Genomic DNA, 15,405 nt, shown 5'->3' with positions numbered 1-15,405 from the left:
TTCTCTTTGTGAGTAGCCTGTGTGCTGAATTTTGAACTGATGTAATCCTTCCATAAAACAAACACACCAACGCGCACAAATACACACTCACCTCAGAGCGTGAGCCAGCATCTATTCAGAGACGGCAATCATAACTCAGAGCAAAACGTGCCCTGCAAGAGCTTGTAAAGTGTTCAATAACGTGCTGTTTGCATACTGATGTGCATTTGTTTGTGTATTAGACAAAGAGTGGCACCGCAGAGTAGCTCGGCATTAATGAGATGACAGTAAACACATTAGTTAACTTGTAGCCTGATGCTTCATCATCTCTCTATTCTTTACGCCCACCATCGCCTCCTATCCCTGCATAAAAATAATATCATGACATCCATCTGTGTGATGTTGACAGACTGCAGGTCATAAAAAGGTTAAATGCCTCCCAAAAGGGCACGGATAACTCTAATACCAAAAGCCATGAAGTACTTGTGACACTTGACAAATCTTTGACAGCCTGGCAAAACTTCCGCAGGTTTGATATCTACCTCGCGCCGCATCTGCCGAGTTGTGTCTGTGCTACTATTCCTGTCGCCATGAGAGTGCAGATTGGTGGCATGCCCTGGAATCTTGGTCCCAGACTGTAGCAGCTGTATTTACCAATGAGTTCATCCACTGGGATAGACACTAAAACCCTGCCAGGCTCCCTCTCGGTCTCTTTGGGTGTGAGGTCAGGGTGTTTATCCATGCATCTCCATGCTCGCTGGTTGGTTGGTGTGTATGATTCACGGGTGATACTCCCTCTTGGAAACGGAGAAAAGGGCAGCAGACAAACTCAAAACCAATAGAGCCGGGGTATCAGGGCAAGAGACATGAGGGCTTTGGGATGGTTCATGTTAAAGTGCCAAAAAGGGGGCGGGCTGTAGCATTGTCTGTGTTTGCAGGGGGCCATTATTAACCTCCGCATCATGGTGTCACATGCTCGCTGGTGAAGGCAGAGAAGGACAAACACACAGATGGAGAAAGCTTGCCGAAGGAGACACACTCTTTCCTGCGCCTCTCATTTCCTGTTCTTGCTCTCCGACTAATATCCAATTCTTTTTACACTTTTTTGGTGCCGGCTTGTCAGCAACCTCTTTTTTTGACTTCACTCTTCAGCTTTTCCTGTGCTTGCTGTATTTAATGTTTCTTCACCGCTGCTTCCTGGCTCCTTCCTGACAAATCTTTTCCTTTAACTTGCTTTCACTTTTTTCAAAAGTTTCCTTACCTTCCTTCTATCATTTCCACTCTCTTGTCTGCCGTCTTTTGGATGGATAGCTACTCTGTCCTCTACAGTTCTTCCCACAGAACCGGACTTCTCTCTGGCTTCCAGCGCCTTCGCTCACAGAGGAAGATGTGTGATGTTGTCTTACAGACTGGCGGCATATCTTTTCCCTGTCATCGCGCCCTTCTAGCCAGCTCCAGTGACTATTTTTGGGCCCTTTTTGGAGAGACTACTGCAGAGAGATTAGCAGGCTCCATTAGCCTCCCTGCGCTAACACCAGAGGGCTTAGATGCCATTCTGGACTTCCTGTATTCAGGTTGGCTCAGCATCTCACCCTCCACACTTCCTGTTGTCCTGGAAACAGGCAGGTACTTGCAGGTGGAAACAGCTGTGGCAATATGCGAGCGTTACATGACTGATGGTTTAAATGCCAAGAACTGCTGTGACTATGCTAACCTGGCTGAGCGCCACGCCCTCTCAAATGCACTTGAGGCTGCCAATCAAACCATTGCCATGGAGATGGGAAGCTTGATACAAGAAAGCAGGGACAATCTCCTGACATTGAATATCGAATCACTGTTGGTGGTTCTAGATGCTGATGAGATACCTAGTGTTAAGGAGGTGGAGCTCATAAAGCTGGTTCTGGATTGGCTGGATGATAATGGGCCCCTCCCACTCCTGAAATCAAATCTTTTGTTGAGTCGTTTGCGCTTTGGATTGGTCCCCCCGTCTGACCTCACAAATATTAGCCATGCCCACAGAGCCATGGCCACACCTTTAATAAGGAGCCAGCTGACACGAGCATCCGAGTACCACAGGCTCGGTTCAACTCAGCCCATCAGGCAGAGCCGGCAGACAACGCTTAGAGCATCACCCAATTGCGTGCTTCTTGTGGGTGGCGGGTCCAGCACTGATTGGCCAGAAAAGCAGGTGATGGCGTTCGATCCAAAGAGGAGGAGTTTTTCATCTTTGACTTGTGTTCTCCCGCTGAGACTGAGAAATCCCTGCGTGTGCTCAGTGGGAGGTTTCCTCTTTGTGATTGGAGGAGATGAAGTGAAAGAGGGAGATGAAGATGAGAAAAGGCCTGTTACTGTAGCAACATCCAATCAGGTGTGGCGGTACGATCCTCGCTTTAGTTGCTGGGAGCAGGTGGAGTCCATGCTGGACAGGAGGGCACAGTTCACTTGCTGCGTGGTGGAGGATGTTATTTATGCTTTGGGCGGACGACACACACGACCAGACACCAACACACATGCCTCTGTAGCTTCTGTGGAGTTTTATGATATGGCCACAGCAGCATGGAGGAAAGGGCCACCAATGCCTCAGACACTTTATGGCCACGCCTCTGCTGTGCTTGACAACAGCATCTATGTGTCAGGTGGTGTTCCGGGTAACTATAGTTACACTCAGGATGAAAGCAGGGAGAGCAGCAGAGAGGTCTTCTTCTGGGATCTTAAAGGCAGAGTCTGGGAAAAGAGGGCATCCATGTCCATCGCCAGGTTCAGTCATCGCTTGGCAACTGCTCATGGCTATATCTATGCACTGCTGGGGATGTACGAACCCTTCTGTGATATCGAACGATACCATCCACGGTCAGATCACTGGATGCGACTCAAGCCGCTTCTCACTGGCTCCTTCAACTACGGCATGGTATCCATGTCATCTGGGAATCTGCTGGTTTTCGGAGGGAGAAGGTGGAGTAACGGGCAGGAAGTGGTTGCGAAGAGTGTGCTGGAGTATGATACAAAGAAAGATTGCTGGAGAGAGATCTGCCAGCTTCCCAGACCTCTCACTGGGACTGAGTGTACGCTGCTGCCTCTGCCAGACTAAAGAGCACAAAAAGTGAGAAACGTATTTTACAAGTGCTGAGAGCCAGTTCCTAAAGTGAGAATTTCACTTTGAGTGGGTGTAATATGGTATCAAAATGCTGAGTAGATGCTTTAAAATCAACCACAATGTAGTATATTTTACCCCCATTTTGCCCAGGCTGTTCAAACTCTAGGTTTTGGGTACTAAAACACAGAAATAAGGATATTGCTCATAGTTGAGCAATAGTCCTTGGGGCCTGTGCTGGAAACTAGGTTGGGGGACATGATATGTTTACTACCACGCAGCCCTCATCCCCTTCCTCAGTTGTAATACTTTTATTTTTGAATAGTATTTCTGGTCTTTCTGGTCTAGGGAAAAATATCAAACAACTAGTTTGATACAGCTAGCCTTAGGCATGTTGTCTACACTTATTTGCATTTCTTTTGAATAGTAAAATGAAACGATACCATTCATACCACTGATAAACACATGGAGGTGTACATCAACAAAGCAGTTTGGTTAGCTTAGCATAAGGCACACAGCCAAACACAGTATATAATTTTTAACACTTTTATGTCTCCATTAATTAAAGATGTAGCCTAAGGTTTCATTTTTTCATTTTAAGCTAGCTGTTTTTTTATGTTTCCAGTATTTATGTTAGGCTAGGCTAACCTTCTTCAAGATAATCCAAATGTTTCTGATCTAGAGGGGAAAAAAATCCCAAACAAAGCTCATATATTTTTCCTTAATAGAAATCCTAAAGGTTTTAAATATTTTGTGTAATATGTGGATAAAGGCTTTTCTCTGGTTTCATTCTTTAAGAAACCTAGCAACTACTTTTTCGTAAGAATCATTTGTAATTTCTGAACATATACACTTACCAAAGACTTTTTAGAAACACCTTTCTAATACTGGGTTTGGATCCCTTTTGCCTTCATAACGTTATTCTTCATGGCATAGATTCAACAAGGTGTTGGAAACATTCCTCAGAGATTTTGGTCTATATTGACATGATAGCATCATACAATTGCTGCATATCTGTTGGGTTCAGGTCCATGATGCTATAATTGACTGATTAGGTATTGCAATAACATAACATTTGAACACTTGAAAAAGTGGCAAGGGGGTGTATAATCTTCATAAACCCCTATTTTGACAAACGAAAGGCTAATGCTGGTTAGCCATAGCAATGCTAGCTGATGTCCCTATCCCAGCTTTTATGATAAATTGTTTACTGCTGCTTAGTTCAACACTTGTAGATTTTGCAGAAAGATATATGAGAAGACCAATAAATATCTGTGTGCGTGTGCGCCTGCGCCCACACGTGCATGCATTTATGTGTTTGTGTTAAATATGAAGCTAGTGCCAGTAAAACTAAGCTTATATTAGTTTAACAGAAACTTTAACATAACCTTTAAAAAAAATCTGATGTTTAGAGGGTTTTTTTATTAACCAAAGTGACTGTCTGTGAAGGTTCTCAGTCATCCAGGTCATTGTAGTCAAAGGAGCTTGCAAAGAAAAGCGTCTGGACAACCAAAGTGACTGTTTTTCTTTTTTTTTTTTTTTTTTACAAATTTATTTTATTTTAATTTATTTATTTATTAGGTTTGGTTCTAATCGTGCTGTCAAGTCTTTATTTAACATTAAACATTGCACCATAGATAAGAAAACTGATCAGTTACATGTGTAAGCTATTTATGACCAGGAGTATCAAGGGACACAGTTGGCGATGAGCACAGTAACCTCTAATATTTAAGTGTATGAAGTGTAAAGTTTCAGAGCTCTAGTATGTGTCTGTCAGTTTAGAAACAAACAGCAACACCGAGGGCAAACTGAGCAGTAACACCAATATATTACTGGCCACTTGTGGTGATCAAATCATATAATCAACAATTTCTGTAGCGTTAGACTCACTAATCTTATTTACAGCAGCAGCAATGTTGTGTTTTACTGTATATAATCTATGTTCTTTATAGATCCTTATCATATTGTCTCTGATTGGAATAGCTGGTCAATTGTGTGCAGTCAAATGATTAATCAAATGGCCCTTTTATGTGAGCTAAAACTAAGAAACCTTGGCTCTGTTGAACTTGGCTATGTTAAACTTCTCAAACCAGAGCTCTGTTTGCCTTCTACAGTGGCTCTCTGAGTGAATGAATATGAATATGAAAATGGTGTTTAAAAGTTAAAAGCAGTTAATCTTAGTTAAGTTTTAATCTTCTGTTAACTAAAAAGTACATCACACCCAACATCTATCACCTGGCTTATCATTTTACTTTAACTCAACCTCAAAAATTCAGGTCATTCTAACAATCAAAAAGGAGAATAAATCAGGGTATGCTCATTGGCTAATGACTTGTGAAATTGTTAGCGAACGAGCAAACATGGCTCGAGGCTTCAAAATGGGCTTTCACTAAGCAGTGGAAAACGGGAAAGTGACTACTATCTATGTTTTATGCTGTTTATGTTCTTTGCTATAACCCAACCTCCTTGCTCTAGAGATAATCATAAAATTATTCTAACTAACTCAGTATGAAGAAAAGATTAGCATTTTTAACTAAACATCTCACATATAAACTATACAGGCTGAGCACTGTGGCATTTTCCTTGCAGCTCTTATGAGCATATGCCAGATTGATTCAGATTACTTTTAGTTCACTGAAAGTTAATTACAGTACGTAAATATGTAAAAGGAAAGGGTCACCAAATATTCCAAAGAGTGTCACAAGAGTGTCAAGGGCTAAGCTGTGTGATAAATGGGATTTTTGGGAACAAGCAGAGGAGGTAAACAGATTCAGTGTGAAGAAGGTAACACTCAAACAGATGAGTTTTCAGGATGAGGCCAAGCTGCAGGATGAAATAGAGAAGTAAAAAAACAACAAAAACCAGCCGATAAGGTGACGAAGGTGAGGGTGACAGTGCTGAAATAACAACAACAGCAAAACTAAGGAGAATATCTTGCAGAATTTGCAGATAGAAATTGTAAAGTGTGCAGCATTGCAGCTTATCTATGAATAATTGAAGTTTTCTATTTGATAGATATAGAAAGAGCAGCAAAACAAAGATGTTGCGTGAGACTCTTTTTGTTTTCTTGTTCCACTTCATCTGCTCTGACAGTCAAATGGACAAAGAAGGATGAAGCTGCAGAGTAGAAAAGCATTAGAAAGAAACATCCGCGTTTCTGGGTAATAGCTTGGTAACTGCTGGAGATCATTACTGATGCATTTTGTGCTTGTATCTGTTTCCATTTAAGTCTGAATGCACACTGTGCTATCTACAAAAATATTACTTATTTAGAACACCATCTGAGTTAAATGAATGTCTGAAAAAAAGAATAAAAGTGGAAACATGAAATGTTAATTTCAAGCTACCATGGTCTAATGTGTGATTATGACAATATTACATCAGGAAAGTTCTCACTGTCACAGCTGAGACTCAGCTTTTTTTTCCTTTAATGCTTTTTTCTCACCTTTTTTGGATAATTAGCTAGATAATTATTTACGGATTTAATACTAATAATGCATAAAGTTATGTCAAAATGACCTTTAGCAGCAATGCTTTGAATCTAGTTGTGTACAAACTTAGATCTACAATTGTTTTTGAGAATGAGCCAAACTTCATTGAGTTCACTGACATTTGCTGCCATTCATTTCCCACCACAGCATCAGGTGGATGTCTGGACTTTGACTGGGCCATTGCGACACCTTGATTCTTTTCTTCTTCAGTAGATTTGTTGCTGTGTTTGAAAATACTGTCTTGCTGCATTACCCAATTTCAGCCTTTAGCTGTTGGACAGATAGCCTCACGTTTGACTCTAGCATACTTTGGTGCAAAGAGGAGCTCATGACCGACTCAGTGACTGCCCAGGTCCTGTGGCTGTAAAACAAGTCCAAATCATTAGTCCCGTGTGGTTTGTTCAGGTGCAACTTTACATTTCAAAAGAAAAAAAAAAGGGTAAATTTAGTTGGACAGCCACTCCTGGTGGCTCCAGACCAGCAAGCTGCCAGAACATCAGCTTTTATTGAACTTTTTACAGTTGCTGACGATTAATTAATTAGATCTGATCAGCAGCACCTGGTTGTTATTTATCTTCTTAATCAAGTTAATGCAGCCTAATAGTGCACCACATACTGTGTAGCTAAGCTAAATATAAGCAATTTTAGCCACATTTATTTGGTAGGTACTTTAGATAAATCGATTAGATAAATTAGATACATAGATTAGATAAATCTATGTAGATAGCTACAGAGATTTAAATTCCTAAATGGCATAAAGAAACCAAGTATTTACTGAAGTATTTTTATTTTCCCAACATGTCAGAGCTTCTATTTGCAGCAGCTACCATTTAATTTATAGAAAGATTTTTTTGTTGAGATTTAGACATAAGTCTCTTTAATCTTGCATCAGGAAGGCATCCAGCATAGATGTGTGCCAAATCAAAACATGTAGATCTATCCACTGTGGCAACCCGTTGTGAATAAAGAGGATAGGCTGTGGGGACTCCAACCTTCATATGACCTTGAATCGGATAAGAGTCTAAGAAAATAGATGTTGTGTGATGTTTTTCATTCAATAAAAAAAAAACCCTTGGAAAGAACAAATAAGTTGATTCCAACAATTCTGAAATGTACATCTTGTCCTGACATTGTAAAAATCTTTAGATCTCTGACAGTTTTTCACAGAAAAAAAAGCTCCTTCTTTCTTCTCCTGTCAGTCATTTCACAGATTCTCAGATTTATTTGGATGAGGACCAGTGAACCTAGCTTCTTAAATTAAAATCAAACAAGCTAACATATGCTGTTTGAAAATTGATCAGTCACATATGCTGCTCAAAGAAATTAAAGTACCACGTGATTATCACAGTATAACACAAAGTGAGTCAGGTACTCTTCAGGGAACTCAATCTGTCCATTTAGGAAGCATACATTTTTGGAGCAAATGAAAGTGACAGAGAGGCAACAACACGGCAACGCCAAAAAAGGGAAAGGTTTTGCAGGTGGTGGCCACAGACCAGCTCTCTCCTTATCCTGCCTCACTGATTTTCCTCTAGTTTTGCTTTTTGCCAGCGTCCTAATCGCTGGAGCGGTAACTGCAGTCTTCAGGTTACACAGATAGTCCAGCTCGTCAAGCCATCACAAAAATATTTGCTTTATGGCCACGGACAGTGTCATATAACATTGTGTTGCAGGTAGGATGTGGACCCAGAATACAGAACACTGGAGACAGTGCATGAACACAGCTTTAATGCTGAAGATTTTTCAAAAATGCACAAATACAAAAACAAGGCAGGGCTGGAACCAGGAACAAAAACAATAGGAGTCTAGGGGAAACCACAGAACATGGGTGCACACAGCCTAGAGGCAGAGAACAAGGGAAGACTCAGACAATAAATACACACCAGGTAATGAGGGAAGAGGAAATAGGAGGGAGCATAACTTGAAGTAATCACAGAAGACAAGACGAGGGAAGCAGAACCAAATATACAGCACGAGAGACTGGAGACCATCAAAATAAAACAGGAAACAACACTGAGGCAAAACTGACACAGAGAGACAAACAATAAACAAACACAGAGACACGACTAAACAAGGGAGGCAAGAATACACAGGAACTCAAGGAAAGAAATATGAACCAAACTGAAACAGAACTAGATATGAAGCAAAACACGAGGGAACCGTGACATGCTACTGTGCAAAACTGAAATAGCCGACCAAACCACAGAACACAAAACCCTGAGTCAGTTTAGAGGATATCAGGAGATGGGGTGTTACATGAGAGCTGGACAGGGCCATCAAGCCAGCAGCAGCATCAATATCTGCTCCAGTGTGTGAGGAAAAACAGGAGCCCTACAAAGTGACCTCCAACAGGCTGCTCGTGTGCATGTTTCTGACTAAACTATCAGAAAATGAGTCTGAGGATTTGAGATACTTCTGGCTACCAAAGGAAAGCCAGAAAGATTGATATCCCTGGAGTTTAACTAACTTATTATACTGTAATAATCAGCTGTTTTATTTAGTAATATGTGTAATATGTAGAATAAATTATATTTGTCAAAGGGGAAATTTATTGCAGAAAGTCCTTGTTACTTTTACATTCATTGGTACTTTTTTATTTGTGGTACTTTTACTTATATAGCATTGTAAAAGCTGAATTTATGACATCCATATGGACTAATTTCCACAGAACAGACCACAAAAAACACTTTCATCGAAATGACCAACATTTTATTGATCCATCCTCATCTTTCAAGAGAGCATATAGAATGATTACATAAATAAATACTGTTTTTTTTAATTAACCATAATTTATAGATCGAACATTAAACAATCTTTACTCAACGACAGTCTGTCCAAAAAGAAAAAAAAAACTGAACTAGAATTAGAGACTATCTTCCAAGACACTTAGTTTGCGCTCTATAAATAGAGATCTACTGTATGTAAAGATTTCAAACACAAAAACAGGAAAAAGAATACTGTTTTCATCTATAACAAAGACATGCTACTACAACCAACCACGGGCAGCAGCAGAGAAAGAGCATTCAGTCTATGTGCTTATTATTGTGTGTATTTGTGTGTGTTTATATGTAAATATGATTGCTTTCATAGTTTTGTGCATTGACTTTGAGTATTAAGTCTTTTGGCAACAGCATAGCCTACAAATAACAAACTAATATATTTTTATTAGATTCATATTTCAGATCCTATGCAAATATGGCCTCATATTCTCTATGCGACATGCAGGATACAGAGAGCCAAATGGTCTCCAAGGAAAAATCCACCCTTAGAAACTTTTGCATTCTTTTAAGTACTATAAATCTGCGATGTTCAGAAAATCTTTCTGTGCTAAAAACGTCTCTTTGCTTTTTTTGTTTTGGTTTAAATATTTTTGGAGGCTTTTGGGGTGAAACAGAGTAACTTTCCAGAGTTCATACACCTGTATTACTAGGAGTGTGGATGCCATATAAGGCACTGAAAACCAAATGAAAATAACGTCCATGTCTGGAAGTAGCAGTTGCCTAAAAACTAGATAGAAATGTGCTTTTATTTAAACTTATATTTGTGCAAATTCAAAAATCTACAATAAGATTTGGGTAGATCTATAAAATTTCATATATCAGTGATATTATGGCTTAGAGAATTGCAGTGTACTTTTTGTAAATTTCATGTATATGATGCATCATGTATTAAAAAAATGTAAAAAAAAAAAAAAAAGTATTGTGCTGAAAAAATATCAACAAAATTTGACACAAGGCTAGGCTATACTTGTGTAATACCATTTTGTACCACAAGATGATGCTTCATTTAACGAGGCAAGTTATAAAGATTCTTATTTATGCTGCAGTCTCAGTAGGTAAATCAATAGCTGGACATTGTAACAACACCAAAATTATTAAGACTGTGTGACACAAACTTGTGAAATGAACTTCACTGGAATTTTATTGTCTTTGAAATGGTTGCTTCAGGGATGGGCAACTAATCTGCAACCATTTGCATTAGGTTTCTGTACTTGAACCAACCTTAGTGAGTAAAGACGGAAACAAAATAACAATAAGATGGAGTCAGTCCGTTGAATGGTGTGAAGTTGGCAAGTATATTAGATCTGTGATAATATGGTCGAGGGTATTGCACGCTCAAGTTTCGTGACTACTTACAATCAGCCTCTGACAAAAAAAACCCCTTCAAAGCACTTACCAGGCACCCACCAAATTTTCCTAGCTGCACAGAGGTTGTTAATCTATCTTTACTCTAGTGTGACTGAGCCAATACAAAGGTGGCCTACAAAAGGCAAAATATTTCCACATGTCCAATGGAAAAATGTCCCTTTGTGTTGATGAAAGTTTCACTTAAGGTAATATCAAAGAGGTACATCTGAAGTAAAAGCTTTTATCTGGTATTATGTACAAATACACTGCATGAGAAAAACCAAAACTCTAGTGCTGGAGACAGCATGTTTCTATGGCTTTCATCCATCAGTTCACTGTATTGTTTCAATATTGATAGCTCTTAAAAATTTTGAGGCGATTTCTTCAATTTTGGCACCTGAACTGAAGGATAAACTGATTGGATTTTAGCGCTCAAGGGTCGAAACACACTTTTCTCAATAACCTGACAAAATTTCATATATCCAAAATGTTAAATTAATGTTAAGACAGACATGGAAGCAACTTGACTGGGTAATGGAGGGAGTAATCCTAATTTGACTTGCCCAAAGTGTGGAAGATATGACAAGGTTGGGTTTATTTACATGAAAAGAAAATCATAGCAAACAGAACCTGTGGGCTGAATCTGTCAATCATTGGTGAATTTCTTGCATCAGTTCTTCCCATAATCACTGATGTCAATGGTTCAAACTATGGGTGCAGTAATTTTGTGTTGACTGGTGCCATTTTTAGGTAGGACACCAGTTCTAGATTGGGAGCTGGCAACTGCACATAGGTGGAACAGAACTGTACTTCTTTTAATATACTATTTATAAACATCCATATCTGCAAACGCTAAAAAGAATATTCATCAGTAAGAAGCTCTCTCAGATTTAGAGAGCTCCATCTATAGTTAGACCAAGTTTCTAATTTTCAGTGCAATAATAATTATAACGCAAGACAAAACCTTTGTTTTACCATCATTGCAAGAAATGTTAAGTAAAGCCATGTAACATTATATTTTCCTCTTTCTGTGGATGGCACCTAGTATTTGTTTACATATCATTAAAATGCAGCTCAATATGTATACAACGTAAATGAAACATTAGACATTTCTAGTAGCTGTTTTTGTTTTGCAATTAACAAAAGTATCGTTAAAAGACCCTATTTTATTTACTATTGTGTAAAATTTTTTAAAGAAACTTGAAAACTCCCTTGATCATTGCAAGCTTTTATTCTCAAAGCAACAAGAATAACTGTTGTTCTCTATCTATGCCTGTATATGTCTGTACAACAGATTTAACTGCATGTAGTGTTCTATTTTTCCAAATGTAAAAACCACACTGCTTTAATGTGCATATGCGGAGTTATAAAGCAGTAAATGGCAGTTTGTGAAAGGCATACTGTGTTTCTGGAGTGTGAACTGAAGTTCAATAATAAAGCAACAGCAGATAATGGGCTCCTAACTACACCATGTGATGCCTGATGCATTGCTAGAAAAGCATTTGAGGGTGGATTTTTCCTTCAAATGGGTCCTATTCCAGGAGGAGTGTGCATGCTTCAGGTCCAGCCCAGCACAGTACACGAATCTACCAAACCAGCACAAACAAAAGTCTCTAAAACTAGATAGAAACTGAGACTAGTGTTTTGTTTTGTTTTTAAAAAAAGACCTTTGCTTATTGTTGTCTACTGTAGCACTCACTGTACAGTAAATATCATCATAGACATCAAGTATAAGGCTTGAAAGAATACAACGTATGTGGCTATTAGAGCGTCTATGAGACACTGTGCAGTCAGTATGAAAATGGCACAATAAGCAAGATGGAGAAAGATACAACTCTGTAATCCCACTGGATGAGAAGTCTGTATGAAGGTGATGAAGATCCTTCTTTATATGGTTTTCCATGGAGAGTATTTCAGGTACGCAGCACAAAAGCTAACATATAATACTCAAGAATCAGTGTCAGTGTCCACCCTTGAGCCATCTGGAGTGGCATGGCCAATCAGCTCGAAGACTGATGTGACACAAGGGTCTCCGCAAAAACACGTCATGTTGCACTTGTCACACGGCGGCTGCTCAAAGCGCATCTCTACTCTCGCTTCTCGACTCAGTTCGTCACTAAGATTTCTCCGATCGCAGCTCTGATGCCTCAAAGCATCAACTGCAATTTGTTCAACTCAATCCAAAATCAGCTGATGAGAGCAATTTAAGCGTGTGTGTTGCTTTTGCTTTTCGCGTCAGACGTGCGTCTCAATGTAGGAGTGCGTGTGAGAGAGCGACGGGGTGAGGGGCGGGCCAGGATCTGATTCGGCGGCCGAGTTCGGCTCCTGAGTGAACAGCTCCTGATAGGCTCTCTTCCACTCCTGGAACTCTGCCGACGACAGCTGGGGTTTGGCCAGCAGCCTGTCAATCAGCGCTAGTTCCCCCTCCCTGTCCTATGGGGGATGCAGAAACAGAGGAGGGGCGGGTCACTTTTCAAAATATCGCTCTTCTTTAAGACGCAGACACACGGAAAGCAAGACACACACTTAATGGGGATACACTAAGATTTGGGGAGATTTGACATGTGATCACCTTGCATAGAGCACTTAAAAAACAACCGTTTTCATCTGTCATTGTTCTACTGAATATATTCACTACCTTCCATGTGTATTCACAATGAATGCATGGGCTACTTTTGAAGTAATTCAGTGTATATAATTTAGTAAATTTCAGTATCGCATTTTGAAACACCTTTGAAACACCTAGTTCATCATTCAGCACATTATCTACTATTAACTAATCCACTCGTAGGACATTTATTAACAACCTATTTAAATTAATATGTAATATTCTTGGGCAGTATGTTAAGGCACTAAATACACTATTGTTAATATATACTGATGCAGTAATGCATTTTAATTACACATTAGTAATAACTTTTGCATGATGATTACCACAAAAACTCGTAAAATATTCTGTTAAAATATACTTTTATAGAGGAACGATGTGTGCATGTCAAAGCGTTGATGTTTCTCTGAGTTATGACTAAAAGAAGCATCAAAATAAACACAGCTACCAATAGTAAAAGTACGAATTATGAATAAAACAATACTATACTGTTCAACTTTAGCTAGAATAGCCTAGTGTTTGATATTATCATTAGATACTGCTTGATAACTGATATGACTATATCATGAATTACTATGATTAAAATTACTATTATTAGCAGTAACAGTAGTAGTAAGAGTCAAAATATAATACTTGGCTAAATGTAGTTTTCAAGTGTTGTAACAGACCCACTTTTGCTGCTATTTTAAGAAGTAAAAAGGTCCTATTGAAAAAAAAGGATTGTAAGCATTTAGAAAAATGTATTATTTATTTTATTTATATTAAAAACCTATTAAATTTATATTTAAAACTGGGTTTGTTTTTTGAAAAGTCACCTTTTTCCTATCATAATACATCAGAAAACTAAAAACGTTTGACTGTTTGACAAGTTACATTCTTCAGATGCTAATAAGTGAAATAATATTTTTTAACTTTTTTTAAAGCAATGATCTAATTGTGCGATTCTAATTGTAGATGTCTAATATTTGTATTAGCCCCTTTAAAAATGAGTTCCTCTTTGTTTGATAAAAGTTAAACACATTCACTGGATCTTTCTTTCTTTATAACTTATCTAAGCCTCTTTGTTCAAGTGGCAGTTAATGAATTTGAAATGCATCAGCAGTTACAAACATTTTTGTAACAGCACTGTCAACTTTCTTTTCTAAATTACATGGGAAATCATTGTTAATAAATTGTGTATAATTGAAAGGCGACGATGATATGTTGCTATATGACAGCGTTATCATGATGGTGAAATATACATTGCTTCAGTTAATGTTCAGTCAGTAGTAGATTATTTTTAATTTAGTTAGCACTTTATGATCTTCGACATTGTGCTGAAGCTGTTATTAAACACAACACACGAATCTCTTCTCTTGTTATTCCTTCTGCCATCGCATTCTCATTCAACTGTATCATGTTGTTTTGGTCCAATTTTAATGTGCAGAAATACACAAAGAAAATATGAAATCCTTTGTTGTTTCCACAGCAACCACTGCAGATATGTTGATGCTGCCTGAACGCACAAATCCAACCTGATCCCTTGTAAATACCAATTAAAGTGTAGCCTCTACTAGGGTCACTGTGGTGTCTTCTGAAGATTATTTGTGAAACTTTTCATCCATGCTCCCCCCAAAGCTTGGTATATACCTTTAAAAGACGCGAGACAAGCAAACAAACACATAAGCTTCCACACCCAACCAGACAACAAAAAAGCCCCCTGATGTACCTGCAAGCGATAAAGCCTCCATGCCCTCACTTGCCATCCCGCCCCCATACACGGAGGCAGCAACAAAGAAACAAACTCTAGAGACATAAAAAAACAGCAAAAGAGCCACCCAGCCTGGGAGCATCACTGCTGCTCAGACAGCATGAAGCAACAGACGGCTGCTTGACATCTGAGGACTCTGAGGAGACACACTGTGACAGATAACGCCACTAAAACTAACAAGACAGACATCTTCCAGCACATGAGCGGTGTTTATGTGTGCATCACAGTCAGAAATTATCATAAATATACAATTATGAAATAAATCCTCATGGAGGAAGCCATTCTTCTGTCTTATCATAGTTTTAACAAATGTTTTATTTTTGAACAGATGAGAATAAGTGTTTCTATTTTACAAGCAG

General features: G+C 38.8%; 2 protein-coding genes across 3 annotated transcripts in view; one reads left to right on the top strand and one right to left on the bottom strand.

The window, feature by feature from the left end:
* Window positions 1–1,156: 1,156 nt before the first annotated feature.
* klhl34 (kelch-like family member 34) lies at window positions 1,157–4,328 on the top strand. The gene has a single exon (XM_006799216.3). The coding sequence runs from the start codon at window positions 1,283–1,285 to the stop codon at window positions 3,065–3,067; it is 1,785 nt and encodes a 594-aa protein (XP_006799279.1). The 5' UTR covers window positions 1,157–1,282; the 3' UTR covers window positions 3,068–4,328.
* A 4,878-nt stretch (window positions 4,329–9,206) lies between these two features.
* The window catches only part of cnksr2a (connector enhancer of kinase suppressor of Ras 2a), an 88,993-nt gene continuing 82,794 nt past the window's right edge, over window positions 9,207–15,405 (bottom strand). Inside the window, exon 24 of one of the 2 annotated variants that reach the window (XM_087846295.1) lies at window positions 9,207–13,121. In XM_087846295.1, coding sequence (XP_087702421.1) covers window positions 12,924–13,121 — 198 coding nt within the window. In that variant the 3' untranslated portion in view covers window positions 9,207–12,923. The remainder of the gene's footprint in view (window positions 13,122–15,405) is intronic. The other variant, XM_087846296.1, reaches the window with a different exon arrangement.

This window comes from Neolamprologus brichardi, chromosome 9, assembly GCF_056152115.1.
Source record: "Neolamprologus brichardi isolate AB-2024 chromosome 9, ASM5615211v1, whole genome shotgun sequence".
In the NCBI taxonomy this organism is placed as follows: Eukaryota; Metazoa; Chordata; class Actinopteri; order Cichliformes; family Cichlidae; genus Neolamprologus; species Neolamprologus brichardi.
Note: the sequence above shows the minus strand (reverse complement) of the source record. Positions and strands in the feature narration are given on the sequence as shown.

Coding starts and splice junctions, on each gene's coding strand:
- klhl34 (XM_006799216.3), top strand. CDS start 1,283: ATGGATAGCTACTCTGTCCTCTACAGTTCTTCCCACAGAACCGGACTT.